Source organism: Aquarana catesbeiana, linkage group LG03, assembly GCF_042186555.1.
Source record: "Aquarana catesbeiana isolate 2022-GZ linkage group LG03, ASM4218655v1, whole genome shotgun sequence".
In the NCBI taxonomy this organism is placed as follows: domain Eukaryota; kingdom Metazoa; phylum Chordata; class Amphibia; order Anura; family Ranidae; genus Aquarana; species Aquarana catesbeiana.
Window position 1 is genome coordinate 623,003,132 of NC_133326.1, and position 21,664 is coordinate 623,024,795.

Genomic DNA, 21,664 nt, shown 5'->3' on the forward strand with positions numbered 1-21,664 from the left:
GGTCTGTTGACATGTGATCGCTCCGTCATTTGACGGCGCGATCACATGGTAAACGGCCGCGATCAGTGGCCGTTTACCATGATCCGTGATGCGCCGGGTCCTCTGGACCCGGCGGTCACGGAAGTTCTCGGGTGCGCGCCCCAGGGGGCGCGCGAGAGCAGTATTCTGGGAGGACGTCCCACGGACGTCCACCCAGAGCTAGCCGACCGCGCTGCAGCCGTCTTTCGGCTATGGCCTGGTCGGCAAGTGGTTAAATCTTGAATCAAGTTGAGAGGTCAAATCGATTCAAATATTAAGCAAATCAATTTTTTTTTTCACTGCGCCGGTCCTGAAGAGCTGCAGGCAGGAGTTTTTAAGGTGAGGCCGCGGCTTCGGCCTAGTCCGCGGCGTCCGGCCTCGTGGACTAGGCCGAAGCCTCAGCCTCGCCTAAAAACTCCTGCCCGCAGCTCTTCAGGACCGGCGCAGTGTCCAAAAGAAAAAAAAAACCACTTGATTCGAATCGTGAATAGTTTTTTTTTTAAGAAAATCGCAGATTTTTTTTTTTTGTGGAAAATCTCCCAGCCCTACTTCCAAGGCAAAGTTATAATATGATAGTAAGCATCGCATACTAGCACATTATGTGAAACATACCTTAAAACAAAGCCCTCCAATGGCGCACGGTCACCAACGACAGGCTTCCATCTTCAACCGGTCTTCCCAGGTTGTCTGATTGGACAAGCCGCTATGACATCACTCCCACGCACATGGATGCAGTTCCTTTAGAGCACATGCGTCGGTGTTGTCACTGGCGGCTTTGCAATTAAATATCTCCTAAAAATCGGACGTTAAGGAGTTATTTACTGTAACTATAGGTAAGCCTTATTATAGGCTTACCTATAGGTAAAAATCAACCAAGGGAATTTCATCCCACTTTAAGCAGTTGTAAAGGCATACTTACCTGCTCTTTGCAATGATATTACACAGAGTGGCCCTGAACCTCCTCTTCTGGGGTCCTGTGCGGGCACTTTCGCCTCCTCCTCTTGGTGCGCCCGCAAAAACCTGGTCATTTAGATGACCTACCTTGGTGAAAATTCCAGCGACATCACTGCACTCCATTGCCGCTCATCTACTTCCTGTTTTGTGGGAGGAGCCAGACATCATCCTATGTCTTTGCCCTGCTCTCCCCCCTCCAAAACAGTGGGCGGGTTTGTGGGTGTTTTTATGCCAATTCAGGGCACTGTGCCCAGACAAGCTGCTATAAAATGTATAAAAACATAACTTATATACAGCGGGGAAAAATTATTATTTGATCCCCTGCAGATTTTGTAAGTGTGCCCACTTACAAAGAAATGAAGCATCTATAATTGTGATCATAGGTATATTTTAAATGATAGAGACAGAATGTCAACCAAAAATCTAAAAAAAAACCAAAAAACAAAAAAAAAAAAAAAAACCACACAATACAAATGTTATAAATAGAGTTGCAGTTCAGTGAGTAAAATAAGTATTTGATCCCATACCAATTAACAATAATTCTGTCTTTCACAGACTGGCTACAGTATATGCTCATGTGGTACACAAATTAGTCCTGTCAATTTAAGAAGCTGCTCCTAACGGCAACTTTGTATAAAAAAAAAAAAAAAAAAAAAAAAAAAAAAAAGACACCTGTCCACAGAATCTCTTCCATTCAAACCTCACCATCATGGGAAAGACCAAAGAGCTGTCAAAGGACATCAGAGACAAGATTGTAGACCTGCACAAGGCTGGAATGGGCTACAAAACCATCAGCAAGAAGCCTAGCAAGAAGGAGACAACTGTTGAAGCGATTATTCGCAAATGAAAGAAATACAAAATAACCATCAATTGCCCTTGGTCTGGAGCTCCATGCAAGATTTCACCTCATGGGGTAAAGAGGATCATGAGAAATGTGAAGCATCAGCCCAGAACTACACGGAAAGAGCATGTGAATGATCTCAATGCAGTTGGGACCAGTGTCACCAAACAAACCATTGGTAACACAATACGCCACCACTGATTGAAATCCTGCAGCGCTCGTAAGGTCCCCCTCCTCAAGAAGGCACATGTACAGGCCCATCTGAAGCTTGCCAATGAACATCTAAATGATCCAGAGAAGGATTGGGAGCAAGGGCTGTGGTAAGATGAGACCAAAATTGAGCTCTTTGGCATCAACTGGACTTGCCATATTTGGAGGAAGAAAAATGCCAATAATGACCCTAAGGACACCATCCCTACAGTCAAGCATGAAGGTGGAAACATTATGCTTTGGTGCTGTTTCTCTGCTAAAAGGTAATGGCCGACTTTGCCACATTGAGGGGCAATGGGCGGGGCCATGTATTGTAAAATCTTGGATGAGAACCATCTACCCTCAACCAGAACATTGAAGATGGGTCTTCCAACATGACGATGACCCAAAACATACCGCCAAGGCAACAAAGGAGTGGCTCAAGAAGAAGCACATTAAGGCCATGGAGTAGCCTAGCCAGTCTCCAGACCTTAATCCTTTAGAAAATTTATAGAGGGAGCTGAAACTTCGAGTTGCCAGGAGACAGCCACGAAACCTTAGGGATTTAGAGAAGATCTGTAAAGAGTGGACAAAAATTCCTCCTAAAATGTGTGCAGACCTGGTCACTAACTACACGAAACATCTCCCCTCTATGCTTGCCAACAAGGATTTCTCCAAGTACTGAGTCATGTTTTGCTTGGTGATCAACTACTTATTTTACTCACTGAACTGCAACTCAAGTTATAACATTTGTATCATGAGTTTTTTCAGTATTTTTGGCTGATATTCTGGGCCTATCATTTAAAATACACCTATGATAAAAATTATAGACCCTTAATTTTTGGGGAAAACTTACAAAATCTGCAGGGGATCAAATTATTTTCCCCACTGTAAAAACATTCCACAAAGAAGTGTACTTACACGTAAATAAAATCTTACCTGTCCTAGCAGCATTACCAACATGCAAGATGGCTGTGTATGTGCGCAACTAGGGGAGGAAATGTTCCCCAATGCATGATTTCTGAATAGTCTGCAGAAAGTAACACCCACCAAGGAAATAGAAGGGAAACACAGCGACCAAAAATGACGTATGCAGAATGACTATGCCCACCAAGATTATTCTACAGAAAATGACTGACAGTGAAGTGGGCCAAAAACACACTGATATAGAGGAGCGAGGTTTAAAGGGTTAGTTCACCTTTACCAAAAATGTGCCTATGCAGGTAAGGCGTGTATGTAGATAAAAGCAAACTGTTCAGCTTTGACCAAAGTTGAATAATGCTCTTGCTTTAGGTGCAGGTTTTCTGTGTACCTCCTGAAGCCTGACTGCAAAACTCCATCCTGTCTTGTTGCCAGGAGAATCCTAACACTTTACCATCGTTTGCCATCCACCATCAAAGGAGTGAGCTCTTTCTCGGATTCAAACCCCCCTCACATGCGCTCTTCTGATCTCAGCATTTGTGAGCTTGCTCCTGTGATGATGGAGGTGAATAGTAACAGCTGGGAGTGTCTTAGCAACAAAGCAGGACGGGATGATGCCATCTCTGGGAGGTTTTCAGTCAGGCTTCAGATAGGTAAAATGCCTACAGCTAAAGCAAAGGCATTATTTAAAAAAAAAACTCTGCTTTTTAAACGCAAATTGTTAGATAGTATAATTTGTTCTTTTTTTGTGGGCAAGTATGCTGGGAAATGCATTTTGTTTTGTTAGCTGTGTGCATAGCCCTTCATGGGCACCTTACTCTGAAAGTTTCTTATAAATTGAGGAAACCTGGATTACTTTGGAGGAAAAAAAAAATGTTTAATGTAAAAGCAATCCTAGCAGCTAAATAGCTGCTGGGTTGCTTTTACATGCATTGTGATGGGGTCCTTTTCCTGCCTTCTGCCACCTTTCCGGGCTCTCCTGTCCCACTAGGGAGCCGGGGACTGATAGATTATCTCTATGGTCTAAGAAACCAGAAGCAACGGGTATTTTGTCACTTCTGGTTTCGCCAGAATTTAAACAAGCCAGTACTGGCTTGTGAAAGCATCTGATCAAACCGATCTCGGTTTGATCAGATATTTTGAAGGGCAAAAGAGAGTCCTGGGGTCTAATAAAACCCAGATGTCTCAGTAAAGCGTATCTGTCAGCCCATGCTATCACAAGGAATGTTGTTCCTCCGTTGTGATAAAGTTGATAAAAAAAAATTAAGAGGACAGTGAAAAAAACTTTTTTTGAAATAAAATAAATAATAAAAATGTAAAAAAAAATTTAAAGTGCCCCCATACTCCCACGCAAAGGTGAACGCATATGTAAATCCCGCATACATATGTAAACGGTATTTGCAAGGTATCGCCACGAACGTCAGAGTGAGAGCAATAATTCTAGCACCGGACCTCCTGTGTAACCTGTAAGGGCTAGTTTACTCTTGCTTCAAAACATGGCTTCAGACAGGCTTTGTTAAAGCTCTCTGAATGCCAGTCAAAGCTCTGTCACCAAATAAAATGGTTAGCTTACAGTCCTGTTTACACCTTTGCTTTTGCTTGGTGCTTCGATGAGGCTTTGGTGGGGGTTCTACGGGGCTTTGGTGGAGCTTCGATGAGGCTTTAAGCGGGCTTTGCCATAGACTTCTATGGAGACTTTGAAGCACCACTAAAGCTACATGGGGTATAATTTTTGAAGCACAGCAAAAGCAATTGTAAACAGGACTGTAAGCTAACCATTTTATTTAGGGACAGGAGCTTTGACTAGCATTCAGAGAGCTTTAACAAAGCCTGTCCGAAGCCTTATTTTGAAGCAAGTGTAAACTTGTGTTGAAGCCGAAGCAAGTGTAAATGAGTCCTGAAGGCTTTTAAAAAGTCACCTATGGAGATATTTAGGTACCATAGTTTTTTTAAGCATGACATGTTAGGTATCTATTTACTAGGCGTAACATCATCGTCAAAAATGGGTATTTTATTGGGTCTGTGTGCACTAAAGTGTATTTTTCCCTGTGCATTTAAAAAACTGCTGCGCAAATACTGTGCGACATAAAAAAAAAAATTGCAACACCCATCATTTTATTCTCGAGGGTCTCTGCTAAAAAAAATTGAGGGGTTCCAATTAATTTTCTAGCAAAAATAACATTAAAAAAAAAAAAAGATGATTTTTACATGCAGGGGAGAAATTTCAGTATTGGTGTGGGTGGGAAGTAGTAAAAACTTTAATGTAAAACTTTTTAATGTTTTGGATAGAGTGGAGAGGATTTTCCCCAAAACAGTAAAAGAGGAGAACCTTCCAATAGGGATGCTAGTTCTGATGACCTGGGTGCCCCAGTGAATTCCCATAATTTGCAGGGATTTTCCCCTCACTTCCTGTTTGGCTATGGGACAGGAAGCGGAGGAAAATTTCCCTACATGGACACAGCTGGCAAAAAATAAATATTAATAACAACAACAACAACAACAACAGGTGTTCTAACCCTTTCTTACTCTATCCAAAATAATAAAATGTTTTGCCTATAGTTCCACTTTAAATCAAACTTCTGGATGGCCTTTTCATTCTTTTCACACTGAAGAAATGATGTAGAATGTGTAGATCTCTACACTTGTCTCCCCCTAGAGAGGCACAGAGGACCTTTGATGCGGAGATCAATATACAAACAAATTGCTGGAATGCCTGGCATTTTAATCACAAGAATGTCTACAAAGAATCTGAAATGTCACTCAACTGCATATCAGTTCTCTAACAAAACAAATGAAAAGAGGGCAGCATTGTTACAGAGCTTACCACCACTGACCTTGGGAATGTAAAACAATAAAGATTTATGAGTCTCCTCTCCTGTGTTCCCCCAATATTATCTGCCAAAAAATTCCACAGCGTGAGAAAATGTCTAATGCAATGGGTGGAACTGTGAACACCTGAAAAGCGACCCTTCAATAAAATACCAGATAGTAGTTACATTGTGGGAGCCATTGTACTGAGTCTTTAAAGGAGACGTGGCTTAGATGCCCCCCATTTATTTTTATAAGGTAGTGCAGTTGTTAATTTTGACATCCAATTTCAATTTCATTTTAGTTGTATTTTAGTCATCTGAATGGTTTTAGATGTATTTATTCGACTAAAATAGTGTTAATTTAGTAGACGAAATTAACACTGCATGCTTGATCTAACCCCTTGTCTGCAGTTGCAGGGAAGGCTGCAGACTTTCTGAATGTAAACAATGCACTGTCTACACTTGCCTGGGTCACGGATGGCCATTCTCAAAGCAAAGGGATTGGAAACGTTATATCTGCAGAGTTGCTTGGAATCCCTGGATAAATTAAGTCGACAAATGTGCTTTGAACGCACAGTGATCTTTTAAACTTGTAGACATTTTTCCTTTGCAGAATGCTGTGCTGTCAGCAACATCCTGAGTAATTACAGCCTCTCAGTGCATGCTGGTCTCTGTAAGCTGACTTGCTTGCTAAAATAAAACCGCCATCTGCAGATGATGGTGAACTACAATGTAATTGAAAGGTCTGAGTATGAAATGTTTAGAGAACAAAGATTTGATTGCCTTCCTGTTTTTAGTCTTCACAGCAGTAAATATCTGCTATTTACAGCCCTGTTCCCATTCCATTGATATGTATAACGAGAGGATCAGGGCATTTCTGTTTATAATATTATGATCAGAATAATAAGCAGAACTTAAAATACTCCATCTTCCAGCAATGCAGCGGTTGTATCCTTTGCCGGTCGCTGTCATCTTCTCCGCAGGCTGCTTATGAAGGCCAGGTTTTTGGCCTCTCGATTGGCTGGGGAGGAAAGCTATATCCCACTCATGTGCACAGGAAATCAATCGTCACAGCATAGCTGGAGTGTTCCAGAATGCACGCTGACCTGCGCATGTGCAACTCGATGTGCATATATTAGAAGACTGCGAGCAGGCAGGCAAAATGTGCATTATTGCAGAAGAGATCTAGCATGTCTCTCCTGCAATACACAGCTGTTTGCTTGCAATTGTTTACATTTTAGGTTTAGTTCCACTTTAAAGCTTAAAGCGGAGCTCCAGACTCCTTTAGAAAAAATGTAGTCAGCAGCTACGAATACTGTAGCTGCTGACTTTTAATATTATGACTCATGTAGCATTTACTTCCTGAACTCCATCTGCCCTTAGCTCAGACATGCACTCAGGAGGGTGTGCTCATCTTAAAACACATTACAGTTTTAAACATTTTAAAAAATACTTGCTTTCTTTATGCTTTTAAATACATTTTCTTAAATTGATGACAGGGTCACTTTAAGCAGTCTGTGAGGTCTCCATCTTTTGACTCAGCGATGAAAATGTATGACAGTTCCACAGGTGGTGTACGAAAAGTATGATATTGTTTTAATACATAGGGCAAGTTGATGCCATGCAACATCACATAGTAGAGGTCACCGGTATGGCTATAACATTAGAAATTGTTAGACAGGTAGTTGCAGAGCACAAGAAATGGTCAGTGAACGTACTGGAGTGAAAATTAAAGTGCATCCAAACCCAATAACAAACATGCCATATATTTCAGGTTACCAGTCCTTAGACATGGTTGGATGCGGCGTCGCACTGATTAAAACTGTGCCATTGACGGCAATTGCCAAAACGCTCCAGTGTGAGAACAAGCTGAAGTTAGAAGCTGATTGGCTACCATGCACAGCTGCACCAGATTCTGAGTTTTAGTAAATCCTCCCCTTTGTGTCTCTGGGTGACTACGCTCATTCATGCACTATATCCATGGAGGAAGCCGTGGTTGCTGACCAGGCTGGACAACCAATATGTCTTCTTGTTTCATCTCCATCACACAGTGGCTGATGGGATTAGTAGTTTGCATTGGAAAGATAACAAATGTCTTCGGTGCACCTCACAGAAGTGATAAGGGCACTACATTTCTGACAAGATCAACAGATATTTTCTGTATTTGTTGAAAATGTTCTTAGCGCGATAAAAGAAAACAAATGCAACCACCACATCTAAGGACTGGGAAGCTGCAAAATATTACATTTTTGTAATTTTTGGGGACAATAGATATGAGAGGCACAGGAAAATATGCACTATAGGGTAAAAAGTTTGTGGACACCTGGCCATCACACCTACATGACCACGTTGGACATCCCATTGCAAAAACCATGAACAACCCCCCTTCGCAGCTATAAGCCTATAAGGAAAAGAAAACGTTTGGTGCTGCAACCTCTGCATACAATGTCCACTGGGAAAGGTGCAATAGTCTATGGCAGGATACACGCTGTAAATACCATAGACAAACATCAGAGAGTTTAGAAAATCAGACACAGACTTGATTGAAAATAAAATGGTTCAAACTCGATTAGGTATCCATCAAGACATAAAAATATCCATCATATAAAAGAATTAATGCTTTTCTGCCCCAGAAGGGCCTTAGTCATAATTATATGACTAAGGTTGGGGCAGAAACACATCAATTCTTTTATATGATGGATACTTTTATGTCTTAATTAATAAAGCTTGAACGATTTTATTATCAATCAAGTCGGTGCCGGATTTTCTAACTCCATACCAGCCTACAAGCTTCTGGGAAGACTTTACACAAGTTTTTGAAGTGCTTTTGTGGGAATTTGCACCAATTTAACAAAGAAGCAATTTGTGAGGCCAGGATCTCTTGTTAGATGGGGTCTTTGCTTGCAATCAGCACTTCATGTCATCCCAAAAGTGTTCAGTAGGGTTGAGGTCAGAGCTCTGCGAAGGCCACTCGAGTTCCTCCACACCAAGCTCCTCAAACCTTTATTGACCTGGTTTTCTGCGCAGGGGCACAGACATGCTGGAACACAAAAAAAAGCATTAAAATAGGCCCTCTCTACACTGGTAATACAAGGCTGAAAGCGCACAATTGTCTAAAATGTCTTTGTGTGCTGTGACATTACCTGTACCTTCTACTGGAAACAACTGAACACAATATGGAGAATCACATCCAGAATCTACTATTTGATATCAAGTTCTCATCTTGTCTGAGCTCACAAATGACCAGTCCTCAAGATGGCAGAACATGAGACACTCCCAATGATAGAACCAGGGATGCAGAGGGAGCAATGGCACAGAGGGGCAGGGCAGCTCGATTTACAAAAACGCACCCCTTGGGGTGACCATCATATACATAAGTAACCTGCTGCGTTTATTACGCGTTTATTCTTCAGTTCATCAATGTGTTACTCTCTCTAACAGTATCTGCTAGCCCCTAACTTTGATGGATTGGCTTTTGAATTCAACAGTAATCAGGTGTCAGTAATAGACTTGTGCACAACGGAAAATTTTGGTTTAGTTTCAGTTCGTTGTCATTCGTAAAATACATAATTTCGTTCTGTTATATTCGTTATGTTAGTTTAATTAGTTTTCGGATAATTCGTTATTTCTGTAGTGTCGATATTCATTATACTGAATCTCGAATTCATTCGTTATATCCGCTATAAATTTCTTTCATATTAGTTGAAATTCGATATTTATGTATGTATATATATTCGTGATAATGATTCGTAGTTTGAAAAGTCGTTTGTTTATTGAATCTATTAACACACACAATGACAATATCTCTTCTCCTCTGCTCAAATACAGTACAACACCCTTCTCACTCAGTTCTCAGGATGCACTTTGCCAGTAATCCAACCTCCAGCACAAAATTATTCAGCTGATTCTACGGTAAGATTTACTTTGAGTCGAACTTTTGTTTCATTAGATCTTTAACGAATTACCGAATCAAGTCGAATTCATTTGTTATAGTCGCTATAATTTCTTTCGTATTAGTTGAGATTCGTTATTTTTTTAATTGGACATTCGGATGCATCCGAATGTCCAAAAGATGCAAAATTCGGCCGAATTTCAATTCATTACGAAGCTGATTGCACATGTCTAGTCAGTAATATTCCAATTTAAAGTGGTTGTAAACCCTTTACAACCACTTTATACTACAGGCAAGCCTATAATAAGGCTTACCTGTAGTTACACTGGATATCTCCTAAACCTGCACGGTTTAGGAGATGTCCCTGTATTTGCATGTGCCGACGTCATCGGCACATGTGCACTTAAGTAAACTGTAGCAATGGCACGTACGTGCCGTTGCTTCAATTGTACTGTGCCGTTACCGGCGGCTCCCTCGCGAATGAGCGGGAGTGACGTCATCGCGGCTCCGGCCAATCACAGCACCGGAGCCACGATACCCAGAAGTAACCACCCGGAGAGATGTCGGCCGCCGGAGCGGTGAACGTGGACCGCTGCAGGGGCTTTGATCTCAGGTAAGCAATTTATAATGAGCTAGTATGCTATGCATACTAGCTTATTATGCCTTGGTCTTGCAGGTTTTTTTTTTTTTTTTTAATTGTTTAAAAAGGGTTTACAACCATTTTAAAGCGATATTTAAAAAGTATTTAAAAAAAACAAAAAAAACACAAATAACAAACACGTTATACTTACTTGCTCTGTGTAACGGTTTTGCCCCGATCCTTCTTTTCTCAGGTTCCCCAGCCGGCACTCCTGGCTCCTCCTTCTCCAAGTACGTGCTCCCTCCCGAGCCCCGCTCTGTGTCCATAAGACGCACAGAATGGGCCTTGGCACTGACTCAATGGCTCCAGCTGCTGTCTCTCAGCCAATGAGCAGGCAGAGACCTGGAACAGCAGCTGCTCTCGTGCACATCATTGGATCATGACCGGGCAAGTATTAGAGGGGGCTGCATACTGAAGGTTTTATTTACCTTAATGTTGATACTGCATTAAGGTTAAAAAACCTGCCTTTAGAAGCAATTTAACGACTAAAACAAAACATTTTTGATGCAAAATAAAATCAGCCCTGCAGGTACTATAGAAAGATCGTAGCTTTGCTTTTGGGAGTGTTGTTATACATTTTTCTATTAGGCACTGCACAACGGAAGACACAGGCATCCCACACTCTTAAAAGTGTTGAATGGCAAAGAGTCTTATGGAGTCTGCCAGTGGCAGATGGTGCTCAAAATTAAATTTGCTATGGTCACAGAACAGAGTGGGATCAGGGCGCACTCTTTTTTTTTTTCCCGTTCAACCCACTGATTAAACGACAAAAAAAAAAAAAACACGTGGCGCCTCCATCCACACACAATGTGGATGGGGGAAACCTTCTTGCTGAGTTATTGTATTCTGACAGCGGGGGTACTTACCCACCGTCAGAATGCACTGAGCAGTACTGCTGCCTATAGCCGACACCACTGATTGAACGTCAAAAACCCGACAGGGTGGTTGTACAGAAGTAGATGAGTACCTCTAAATTAAACCATTTATATAATTTAAGGTCCAAAGTGCCAACAAAAGACTCCCCATATTTTATGATTTACAGCAAATACCCTACATATGAACATTCAACTTGCGAACTTCCCAAGATGCAAAAGATGTGTTTGCATGTCCAATCGTGGTACACACACTCAGGTTTTTTTTTTTTCGTTCAACCTAGGCTAGACCATCTGCTTGTTCAATCATTCCACTCAGCTCCAAAATAATTGGGAAGGAAACTCCCAGCATAGCCTCTAAAACCAACAGGTGACTGAACCTATGAGCATCTAGCAAAATCAGAGTTATTTGTTTTTTCTTTCTATTCAAAAAGGATTCCTTTCTGTAACTGCTTTCAGACAATGTCAGGGCCGACAGCAAGCTGAAGCGGCATACTTACAAGAGGAAACACAGAAATTTCACTTGCTCAGAAGTCCTGAGGCAAACAAAGGAGAAAAGAGACAGCAAAGGAAAGGTGAAAAAGATACAGAGATCGGAGAACGGGGGAGAGAAATTACTTAATTGGCTCTTGAGTCAAATATTTTATACCATATACTATATATAAAATGGCTGCTCACAGTTAAGGGATGAGAAGGTATGGGAAATATATGAGTTACCAAGCATTTAATGTTAAAAGCGTACCAGTCATTTAATTTTGGCAGACATTAAAAAGGTGTAAAAGGCAAGCAGTGGAAATGGTAAGCTTAAACTTTTCCCCATGTATGAAGTGCAAGAGTAATTTTTTAAGTGCAATGTTAGAGGCCATCTTAAGTCGGAGTAAACCTGGTATTCTAAAAGCAAATACACTATATGGGCAAACTTTGATGAATACCTGACCAGAACACCTACTATATGGCCAATAGTGTGCGAACACCCCTGCAGATTATGGAGTTCAGGCGTTTCCAGTGATGGCCACTGTTAATCTTACAGCATACAAAAAGGCATTTCAGACAACTGTGCACTTCCAGCTGCTGTGGTTCCAGCATGGCGATGCCCTTGTGTACAAAGCTGGATCCATAAAGACATGGTTTGATGAGTTGGTGTGGGGAGGAACTAGAGTGGCTTGTATAGAGCCCTAGCCTCAACCCTACTGAATAACTTTGAGGTGCGTTGGCCCTCCTATCCAACATCAGTACCTGACCTCACAAATGCTATTTTGACTGAAAAGACACACAATCCCACAGAGACTCCAAAATGTTGTGGACAGCCTTTCCAGAAGAGTGGAGATTGTTAAGCCTTGTACACACGATTGGATTGTTGGCCAACAAAACAGTGGCATTTTGTCCGAAGAGCATTAGCCCAAACTTGTCTTGCATACACACTGCCACACAATTGTTGGCTAACAATTATGAACGTAGTGAGTTACTAGACATACTACGTGGTTTTTCAGCTCTTTAGCGCCACCCTTTGGGCTCCTTCTGCTTCGGGTTAGTAGAAGTTTGGCGAGTGTTGATTCACGCTTTTCATTTAGTTTCTGAACGGCCATTCGTCAACCAGACATGTTGCGGAATCGGAGGAGATAACGTGTTATTTATTATTGGCCATGAAGTTATTGCTTTGACATTATTTTTTTGGTTGAATAATGATTTGATTTGTTATATTTTCTATATTTTTGGATGCATATAATGCACTTTTTGGTTAAGATCTATTGGCAGATAGCATGTCTAATTTTATTTGTTTTCTTTTTTTAATGCACAATATAAAAAAAAATTGTGGTGAATAATACTTGGCGTTTTACTTCAAATGACAGTTTGGGAGTAGGCAGCTACATTTAAAAAAAATACAATGTAAAATTGACAAGGGACACCAACATAGTTGTATCTTTAATCTTAAAAACTACGGGATAATGGTGTTGTGGTAACTTGCCCAAATAAAAAAAAAAAAAAAAAAAAAAAAAAAAAAAAAAAGCATAATAATAATTATTCTTGATATCACTAGAAAAAAAAAAAAAGCCTTTGAAAATTTGTTTGCAATAACTCCATCAGTATCACCAGCAAAGCAGCTTCATTATTATCCCATTAAAGAAGAAGAGAATGTGCGCTGCATTTCAAGATTTCATAATTTGCCATGTCACGAATGTTAATTCTCCATTACGAACGCTAGTTTACAAGACCGACCGCTTCTGGCTTGTCCTTGCTTCCGAGCAAGCATGTTTGCACTTTGGACATTTGTCTGACGGACTTGTGTACACAAGGTCGGAAAAACCGGACAACACACATTTGTCTGCGTAAAATTTTAAAACCTGCTAGCCAACATTTGTCCGTGGAAAATCCGACAACAAATTGTCCGATGGATCATACACAAGGTCGGATTTACCGCCAGCAGCCTGTCATCGAACATTTCCCATCGGAAAGTCCGATCGTGTGTACGTGTCTTTAGGCTTCATGTACACGGGACGTTGTTTAACCTCTCCTGAACGACTTAACTTGACAGCTAGAAACCGGCGTCTGAAAACATCCGTTTAGCCACGTTTACCCGCGTTTGCGTCTAGAAGAGTTTGTAAAAAATAGAAAAACGTCTATAAACAAGACGCTGCTAAAAACGCGAGTTACCGCGTTTACAAGCTGTTACAGGCATTTGGCATTTCAAATACCCCTGAACATCAGTCTGAACCCATTTTTTTTGTGTTCCAAAAAATGCTTTTAAACTCAACTGCCTAGAAATTACTGTAAATGCCCCTGTGTACATGTACTGATAAGAAAACATAGAAGAGAGTTCAGGGGCAGTTGAAAAAAATGCCCAACTGCTCCTAAACTTCTGTTTACCAGCAGCAGTGTACATGAGGCCTTATAGCCACAAAGGCTTTATAGGTGTCATGGTCAGGTATCTACAAATATTTGGCTATAAAGTGTATATAAGAGCAAAGAAAGAACTGCCTCCTGGGTTCTAAAGATTGTATTGCATTTTGGAAGGGGGCATTGAGCTTAAATTTCCCACACTAATAAAGCACCACCCTCTTTTCGTAAAGCTCCACCTTTCATAGATGCATGTTACCATGGCAGCAGAAAGGAGTATCGGTTGTGGAAGAATAACGTGTTACTTAAGTTGGCCATAGACAGTTCGAATCTCAGCTGGTTCAACAGGAACCGGGCAAGATTAAAACCATGTATGGGCAGGCTGAATGTACCCAAGTTGCTCAATCAACTTGGGTACAGCCAGCCTGCCAGATTTTATTTGCAATTATTGCAATTGGGCCATAGCAATAATCACAGTCTGCTCCCAGTGGAAGAGCTAGAACCCCTTTCAGGTTAATAAAACCTTGGAAAAGGTTCTCCTGTAAGTGTTGACTGAAGTTCCAATTTAAGCAGAACAAATTCTTGCACTTTAGGGGCATTTTAAGTCAAGGGGAGAGTAAAACAAACATTTTATTTACCTGATCCTTCACTCCATCATCAGGCAGCTCTCCCCCACGCTCCAGCGGTGGACTGGCCCTTAGCATCATTACACCCAATGCAGGGCTATGAATCCTGCATTTGTCCAGATGATGTCAGGACCTTAGATCGATAGAGCATGGGAGAGAAGACACTGCAGGACCAGCCTATCAGTGCAGAAAAGAGGATCATCAAGTAACTTAATCTGCTCTAACAAGTCCCCTTAACCCTGGAACAAGCAACTAATCCTTCCAGTGTGGCCACAGCCCCACTGCAAGAAATTATTTTCATGTTTCCTAGAGTCGGGCTTTACGTCAGAGAAAACACACTGTAGAAAAAAAAAAAAAAATGTGAGATCAGTCACCAGATTTCTAGTTTCCCTTGTCCTTCACATTTAATTCTTTATCATTTTTTCGAATTCAGCATGTAAAGGGGAACGGAACGCAAAAAAGTGAACTGCTGTGTTGTTACAGAGAACATTTAAAAATGTTAACTGTGCTTAAGCAGTATCCTACCTTTTGACAGGAATCCCTCCTAAAAAATCAGCAGTGAACTTTCTGGTATTTGAGGGGGCCTAGGTAATCCTGTGTCTACAGACTCTCAGCCGTGTATCTGCAGTGTGACATCAAAGGCACTGTTGCCTGTGACTGCTAGTCTCAGGAGATCTGGAATGAGATTTGCTCACCATTCTCCTTGCTGGAGGCTCTGACCTGAGGAAGCAAAGCCCTACCTCTACCAAGATGGCTGTCTCCACTCAGAGACACAAAGCAGGTCATAGTATGGCAAATCGGTGATGGAGAAAAGATCAGCTGCAGGGAAACCACAGGCAAAACTGGTGACAGGTCCTTTGCCTGCCTGATTTGTCCTCAGAGTTTAGTTTCTCTTTTTAAAAGACATCAGTGCTACAGACACGAATGTCTCCCACAATCTCCCCTCTATGGAACTGTCCTGCCAACATGCATACGCAAGTGGGGCATGTCTTATTTGGACTGAAAGCAGTTTCGAAAGTTAGGTGGCCAGGACTCCAACATCACACATGGAGATTTAATGCCGTGTTGTACAAGTAATGCAGAGCAGGGTAAAGGCTTCTAGTAATTTGTTATGATTGAATTTTAGGAAAGATAAAATGGAACAATAGGAGATATTTAAAGCACTGGGAGCCATAGAGAGAGGTTATGGGAACTGCAGTGGGCACAAGGAAAAGATGCATGCACAACTAAAACGGTTGTTTTAAAAGCATACAAGAAGCTTTAGAAGTCAATACACAAAATACAAAACTAGCAATAGTTAGAGACCCTGTCACCAACAAGAAACTGCTTGCTTGCAGTGTTTTAATTTTTAATTTTTATAGGATTATTTTTTTATTTACTTGCAATGCTGCTTTGAAATTGTTAGAATATTTGACCACTCCAGGAGAGTCAATTCCCCAGCTTCTTGCATGTCATAGCCCTCTCTTCTTTGTTAAGTATCTAATAATCTCTGGGCTGATCAAGCTCCTTTACCCCTCCCTCACCCCCCTAGCTCTGTCTGTGGGTCTGCTGACATCATATCCAAGATGGCCACGCCCAGCAGCAATCTCAGGGCTTTTGGATGTCTATGCAAGGGAGGTTTTTACATTAAATAACATTAATAAAATGTTAAAATGCACATATAAATCATGGGGAGATTTTTGGTAAAATTAATGGTCTGGCGACAGGGTATCTTTAGGAAAATTTAGTATGTACACAGAGGATCCTGAAAATTATAAAATGAGAGTGGATCAACATGCACAACTTATTTTGAAAAGCTAATAAGCTATAGATTAGTTGGCTGCATTATGGTGCTTAGATATGATTTGATCAGATAATTTGGTTGATGGTTAGTATAAGCATTACTCATAATGGATAAGGAATTGAACATTGTACTGTGTCCATAATCTGTTTAATATGTTTGTGCACGTTAAAAGGTTAATGAAAAGAAGATGGAAACACAAATGTCATTTAGCAGGTTGCCATACTAGTCATTAGACTTATCAGTAAATTTGCACAAGGACAAAACGGCCTATGGAATTTTTTCAGTCTTCGGGTCTGCTTTTTCTGATGCAATAAGGAAATCCAAATGCACATACCCCTAAATAATTCACACTTCCAGGTCAGACATTTGTGCCAGACTGAAGTGTGTGCCAGCAATCTGACCTCAGCAGACTGCAACATTCAGGAAAAGTAAAAAAGTGGGCATTATGTTAGTTTCTGGATGCACCTACCATGCAGCATCATGATCTCAAGCACATTTTGATTTTTTTTTCTCTCCTTCTTGGATAAAACACATACAATTAGGAACACAAATTTTCAAGAGAGACTTACGTTATTAGACGGGATCTACCCAACTTTGGCGAACATCTGGGACTTCCCGATCCTCTCCTTGATCTAGTTTCCTGGGCGAGATCTGTTTCTGAACCAGAGAGGGTCTTACATAGCTTAGGGTGATCCAAAGGGCCATCACTTAGATCTTTGTTGAATCCACAAGGTGCTTTTGTAACAGTAGGAGATGAAGACAAGGCAGAGTTTCCCCCAAAAGGGTTGAAATTGGGGTCTTCCCACTGGTTGGGATCAAAATTATAGGATGACTTGGGGAGGGGAAGGTCATCCAAATCTGCATTCATCTCTAGGTTCTTCTCCTCCTGCCCAGCTTTTTTTGTCCTGTTGGAACTATCCTTTTGTATCCTGGATGGAAGTTTGCTCACAGGTTTCCGGACTCTCTTTGGGGAATCTTTCTTGATATTGTCATTAGTTTCCATTACAGAGTCCTGATTGTTAAAATCTCTTTCAGAAGTATCCACTGATGTCGCATTGTCTGTCTGAAGGCCATTGTTGTTGAGGAAATCTTTACCAACGTCCTTCAAGCTTTCTTTGTCTATTACCTTCTGTCGAGCTCCTGTGTCATTGCCTTGGTCATCTTGTGCCAGAAAAACATTATCTACAGATGAATCTTCTGTAGGCCGGGCCCCAGTATTGTCAACAGGTGACTCTTTAACATCTCCCACTGAAATCCTGGTAACAGAATCCACAGTGCAAACCTCAGACACAGTTAGACCCTTGTCTATAGCCAAGTCACTGGTTGTCTTCTTACCAAAGTTTGTTTCCGAGGCCAAATCAGTTAATAGGTTGTTATTGTCATTTAAAGTTAAATCTGATAAGAGTTCTGTGACAACTTTATCCGTTTCTGGGAAAAAAACAAAACAAAAACAACGATTAAATAACTCATTTGTCTCATAACAAGTAATAAAGCTCTAACAAGCAAATCTTTGGCCTGGTAGGCAAATACAAGCAGCTGGACCTTTCAAGGTTTCCTGTAGGCTCAAAGAAGTGCTCCACACAAAGTGTACTGTAGTATGGCAGTGATTGGTGGCCATGGTGAAAGGCGTATGTTGTCTTAGAAAATATGGAGATTGTCTATGAGGAAGTACTGTATGAGATGAATATTGCTTTTTGAAATTATCATTGACTCCCCTATATAAAATACTAAAAAATATACTATGCCACCATCACAAAGAAGCCTTATTATTCCATATCGCAACATAACACATTTGATAGTTTTGCATTCTTCCAACACTGGCTTAGTTTGCGGCTTTCTGCATTCGATTGCATAACTCAGAATCTGAATGTCTGAACAGAGAGCAGATCACTACATATAAATGGTCAACAGTTGTCAGTTTTGACTTTTATGTTAGGCCAAAAAAGAGCAAATTGCCGCAAGTAAAACCTTAATTACTGCAATTAAAACAAAGCTGCCATTTAATACCTTCAATCTTGAATGCCATCCCAGGTAATACCATATACAAGTCAGGTACAATCACATAGTAGCAAGGTCTTCAAAATAGTCATTTTGTAATAAGATCTGCAACATTTTTTTAAAACTTTTTTCCTTCCATGAATATTCCTAACTCCAAACCATAAAAGTAAACGATTAAATTATACAATATGGATTTTGTTGGGAAAAAAAAATAAAAATATATATATATATATATATATATATATATATATATATATATATATATATATATATATATATATATATATATATATATATATATATATATATATATTATACTGTACATTACAAGGCATTCTTAATTTTTCACAGTTGATATGTTACAAACTCACTTTTGGAATATTTATTCCTTTATTACAGTTCTGGTCACAACACAAAATTTAGGATTTTCCCCTTTCAATCCCAGTGACATTGATCATCAGGACAACTAAAGAACGAGAATCTCTCTAGCAGGGACACAGAATGCAATAAAAACTGACATAAGTTCTTTCACTTCACCACTAATTTTTTATTTATTTTTTTAGTTAGGGCCTATTCACTCCATGCTAGTCCACTCAGATGTGTGTTGCATTGTGTATTAACGTGTGTGTTGGTAAGTCAACCTATAACTTTGAATTAATTGTTCATGAAGTATTTTCCATAGCAGCACAAAATGGCACCTTAGCGCACTAATGTAAGTTGCAACACAATAGTGTGAACTGGCTCTTAATGAATAGCAGCACGGGTCACCTCTGACATTTTGGCACTAAAAAGCTAAGTTTTTCTGCTCATAACGTGTACGGTGTAAACGTTCACTGTCTGCAATGTGCAATTTATAACATATTGCAGAGCTCATTTTTTCTGTCTTTTTACAGTGCAGCGCATTAGAAAATGGTGCATAAAAATGCAACATGTTCTATCCTTTGTCAGTGCACACCAGTACCTTGTTAAACCTGTGGTCTCCAAACTGCAGCCCCAAGTCATGTTTTTCTTGAAGACTAAGTACTAAGTCATGTTTTTCTTGGGGATCAAATACGGTACTTATTTTACTCACTGAACTGCAACTCAATTTATAACATTTGAGTCATGTGCTTTTTCTGGATTTTTGGTTGTCATCCTGTTTCCATCATTTAAAATATGCCTGATTATATTTATTTATTTATTACAAATACACACACACAAAAAGTCTTAACTAGGAAAAAAAATAGAAGCTTTCCCTGTTCTGCTCCAGGAAAGCTATGCTGCCGCATAGTGTAGTGGAAGAACAGATACTATCCATGTTTCGGAGAGAAAAATATATGTTCTTATAGACCAGAGCGTTTCTATGGAACAAGAACTTGTATGTTCTTATGGACCAGTGCTTCTCATGTTCCAGCTTTCATTAATCAGGCCCAGTGCACTAAATGCCAATTATAGGTGAGTATTTGCTATAGAAAAGGAAAGCTATGCCGCCCACACTACCCATGTTTCAGAGAGTCAGCCACTGGGCTGCAAAAGATAGGAGGTAGAAAAGGTAAACATGCATACCTCCCAACCGCCCCGGATTCCCCAGTACCGTCCCGCAAATTGATCCATGTTCCGCTGAATCATAGCAACGTCCCAGGGGGAGCAAAATGCCGGAACAAATTCCGGCACTTGGTTCCATTAAAAAAAAAAAAAAAAAACCTGGCAGGGGCGCGCTGGCGTGGGGCTTTTTTTCAGCCGGTGCTGCTCACTTCTCCCTGCATCTCCATTTCAGCGCTGCTGACTCCACCTCCCCCCTTCTGCACTCTGTGGGCCCAGGGGCAGCCTGACCAATCGGGTGTTGCCCTGGGCGAGCATGCAGAATGAGTGGCAGCAAGTGCGGGCGAGCACCCAGCTGAAGGCTCAGGAGGGCGGCCAGGACAGATTGCCCTGGAGCAGGGAGAAGAGCTCCGAAGACCACCCAGCCCTGGACTGATGGACAGGCTGACCAGAGAACTAGGACGGGCAGGCAGCAAGTGCAGGCAGCCAGGGACAACAAACAGATCCGCTGGATGGAGCAGCTTCATGACCTCCTGTGACCACCCAGCTATAAGAACAGGCCTGCCCACTGCATGGAAGGTACTGGGTCACACACACACACACCATCCCACAGAAGGGACTGCAGACAGGGCTAGGGTCTCTCACTTCTTTCTCCCCCTTGCCCCCTCTCCCCACCTCTCACTCAGTATGAAGCACACCCCTCAACCCTGCATTCAGTACATGGCACAACCCTGCACTCAGTACGTAGCGCACGCCGCAACCCTGTACTCTCTATGTAGTAAAGAATGTAGTTTAAAAAGAAAAAAAAAGAAGGAAGAGGTCCTTCAATTGCGCTAAGCCTCTTTCAAAACCCCTTTTTTTTTTAGCTGCTGTGATCTGACTTCCTGTTAGAGGGTGACTACATTTGTTCCCCATGGTCCCACTGTATTTAGGAATGTAGTCACCTTCTCACCCAGTCTTGCTCGCTCATGCGAAGGACTAGGGGCTATGGACTATGAGATTTTTGGGTGTGTAGAGCAGTGCACAGGACCACAAACTAACATGCACTGCTTATTAATAATGAACAAAAAGGGAGAGGGAAATTCGGGAGATCACAGAAGGCATTACAAGGAGGCAAAAAAAACAGTAAGACAATATAATGAAAAATGTATTGCAGGGCTAATTAGGTAGTGAATGTGTATGGATTATTTTTGAAGCATAAGGATATCATTTAAAGCCCCTTAGAGTTGAAGAAGCATTTAGTGTCATTTAAAGTTGATGCAGAAATCTCTCATTTGGGATGTGTGGGGTGACGCATCATGCTGGGCCTTAAGCCTTTGTCTCCCTCAGTGAGGATTTCCCCTGATCCCTCCTTCCTTGGAAGGTTTTGTATTTAGGTCATGGAGTGAGACACTGCCTACATTGTTCATACTTTCTTTGTGAAACCGTCTTCTGACCTCAAATCACCCAGAAACTCCCGCTCAACCAAGACATGTGAACCAAAAATAAGATACACCTAGGGATCAATAAATCAGGTTTTCAAAAGTTTTGATAGTTTCCCATAATAGACCAGGCAGAATGTGTGCTTTGTGGGGTGGAAACTGGAGCAAGGAAACTACTACAATGTTCAGCATCCAGCTTTCATCTTTCAAATGAAACAAGAACTTGTATGTTCTTATGGACCAGTGCTTCTTTGAACCAAGTTCTTGTACTTCCTTATAGGCCATGGCTTCTATGAAACAAGAACTTGTATGTTCTTATAGACTGGCGCTTCTATGAAACAAG

The 21,664-nt window shown here is 41.0% G+C and overlaps 1 protein-coding gene across 5 annotated transcripts in view; it reads right to left on the reverse strand.

Annotated features, from left to right (window-relative positions):
• Window positions 1-21,664, reverse strand: part of TACC1 (transforming acidic coiled-coil containing protein 1) — a 159,650-nt gene that overhangs the window by 63,500 nt on the left and 74,486 nt on the right. For 3 of the 5 annotated variants that reach the window (XM_073622358.1, XM_073622356.1, XM_073622359.1), the window contains exons 3-4: window positions 16,951-17,809; window positions 11,638-11,673 (exon numbers count right to left, since the gene is read on the reverse strand). In XM_073622358.1, coding sequence (XP_073478459.1) covers window positions 11,638-11,673; window positions 16,951-17,809 — 895 coding nt within the window. The remainder of the gene's footprint in view (window positions 1-11,637; window positions 11,674-16,950; window positions 17,810-21,664) is intronic. The other 2 variants (XM_073622357.1, XM_073622360.1) reach the window with 1 other exon arrangement.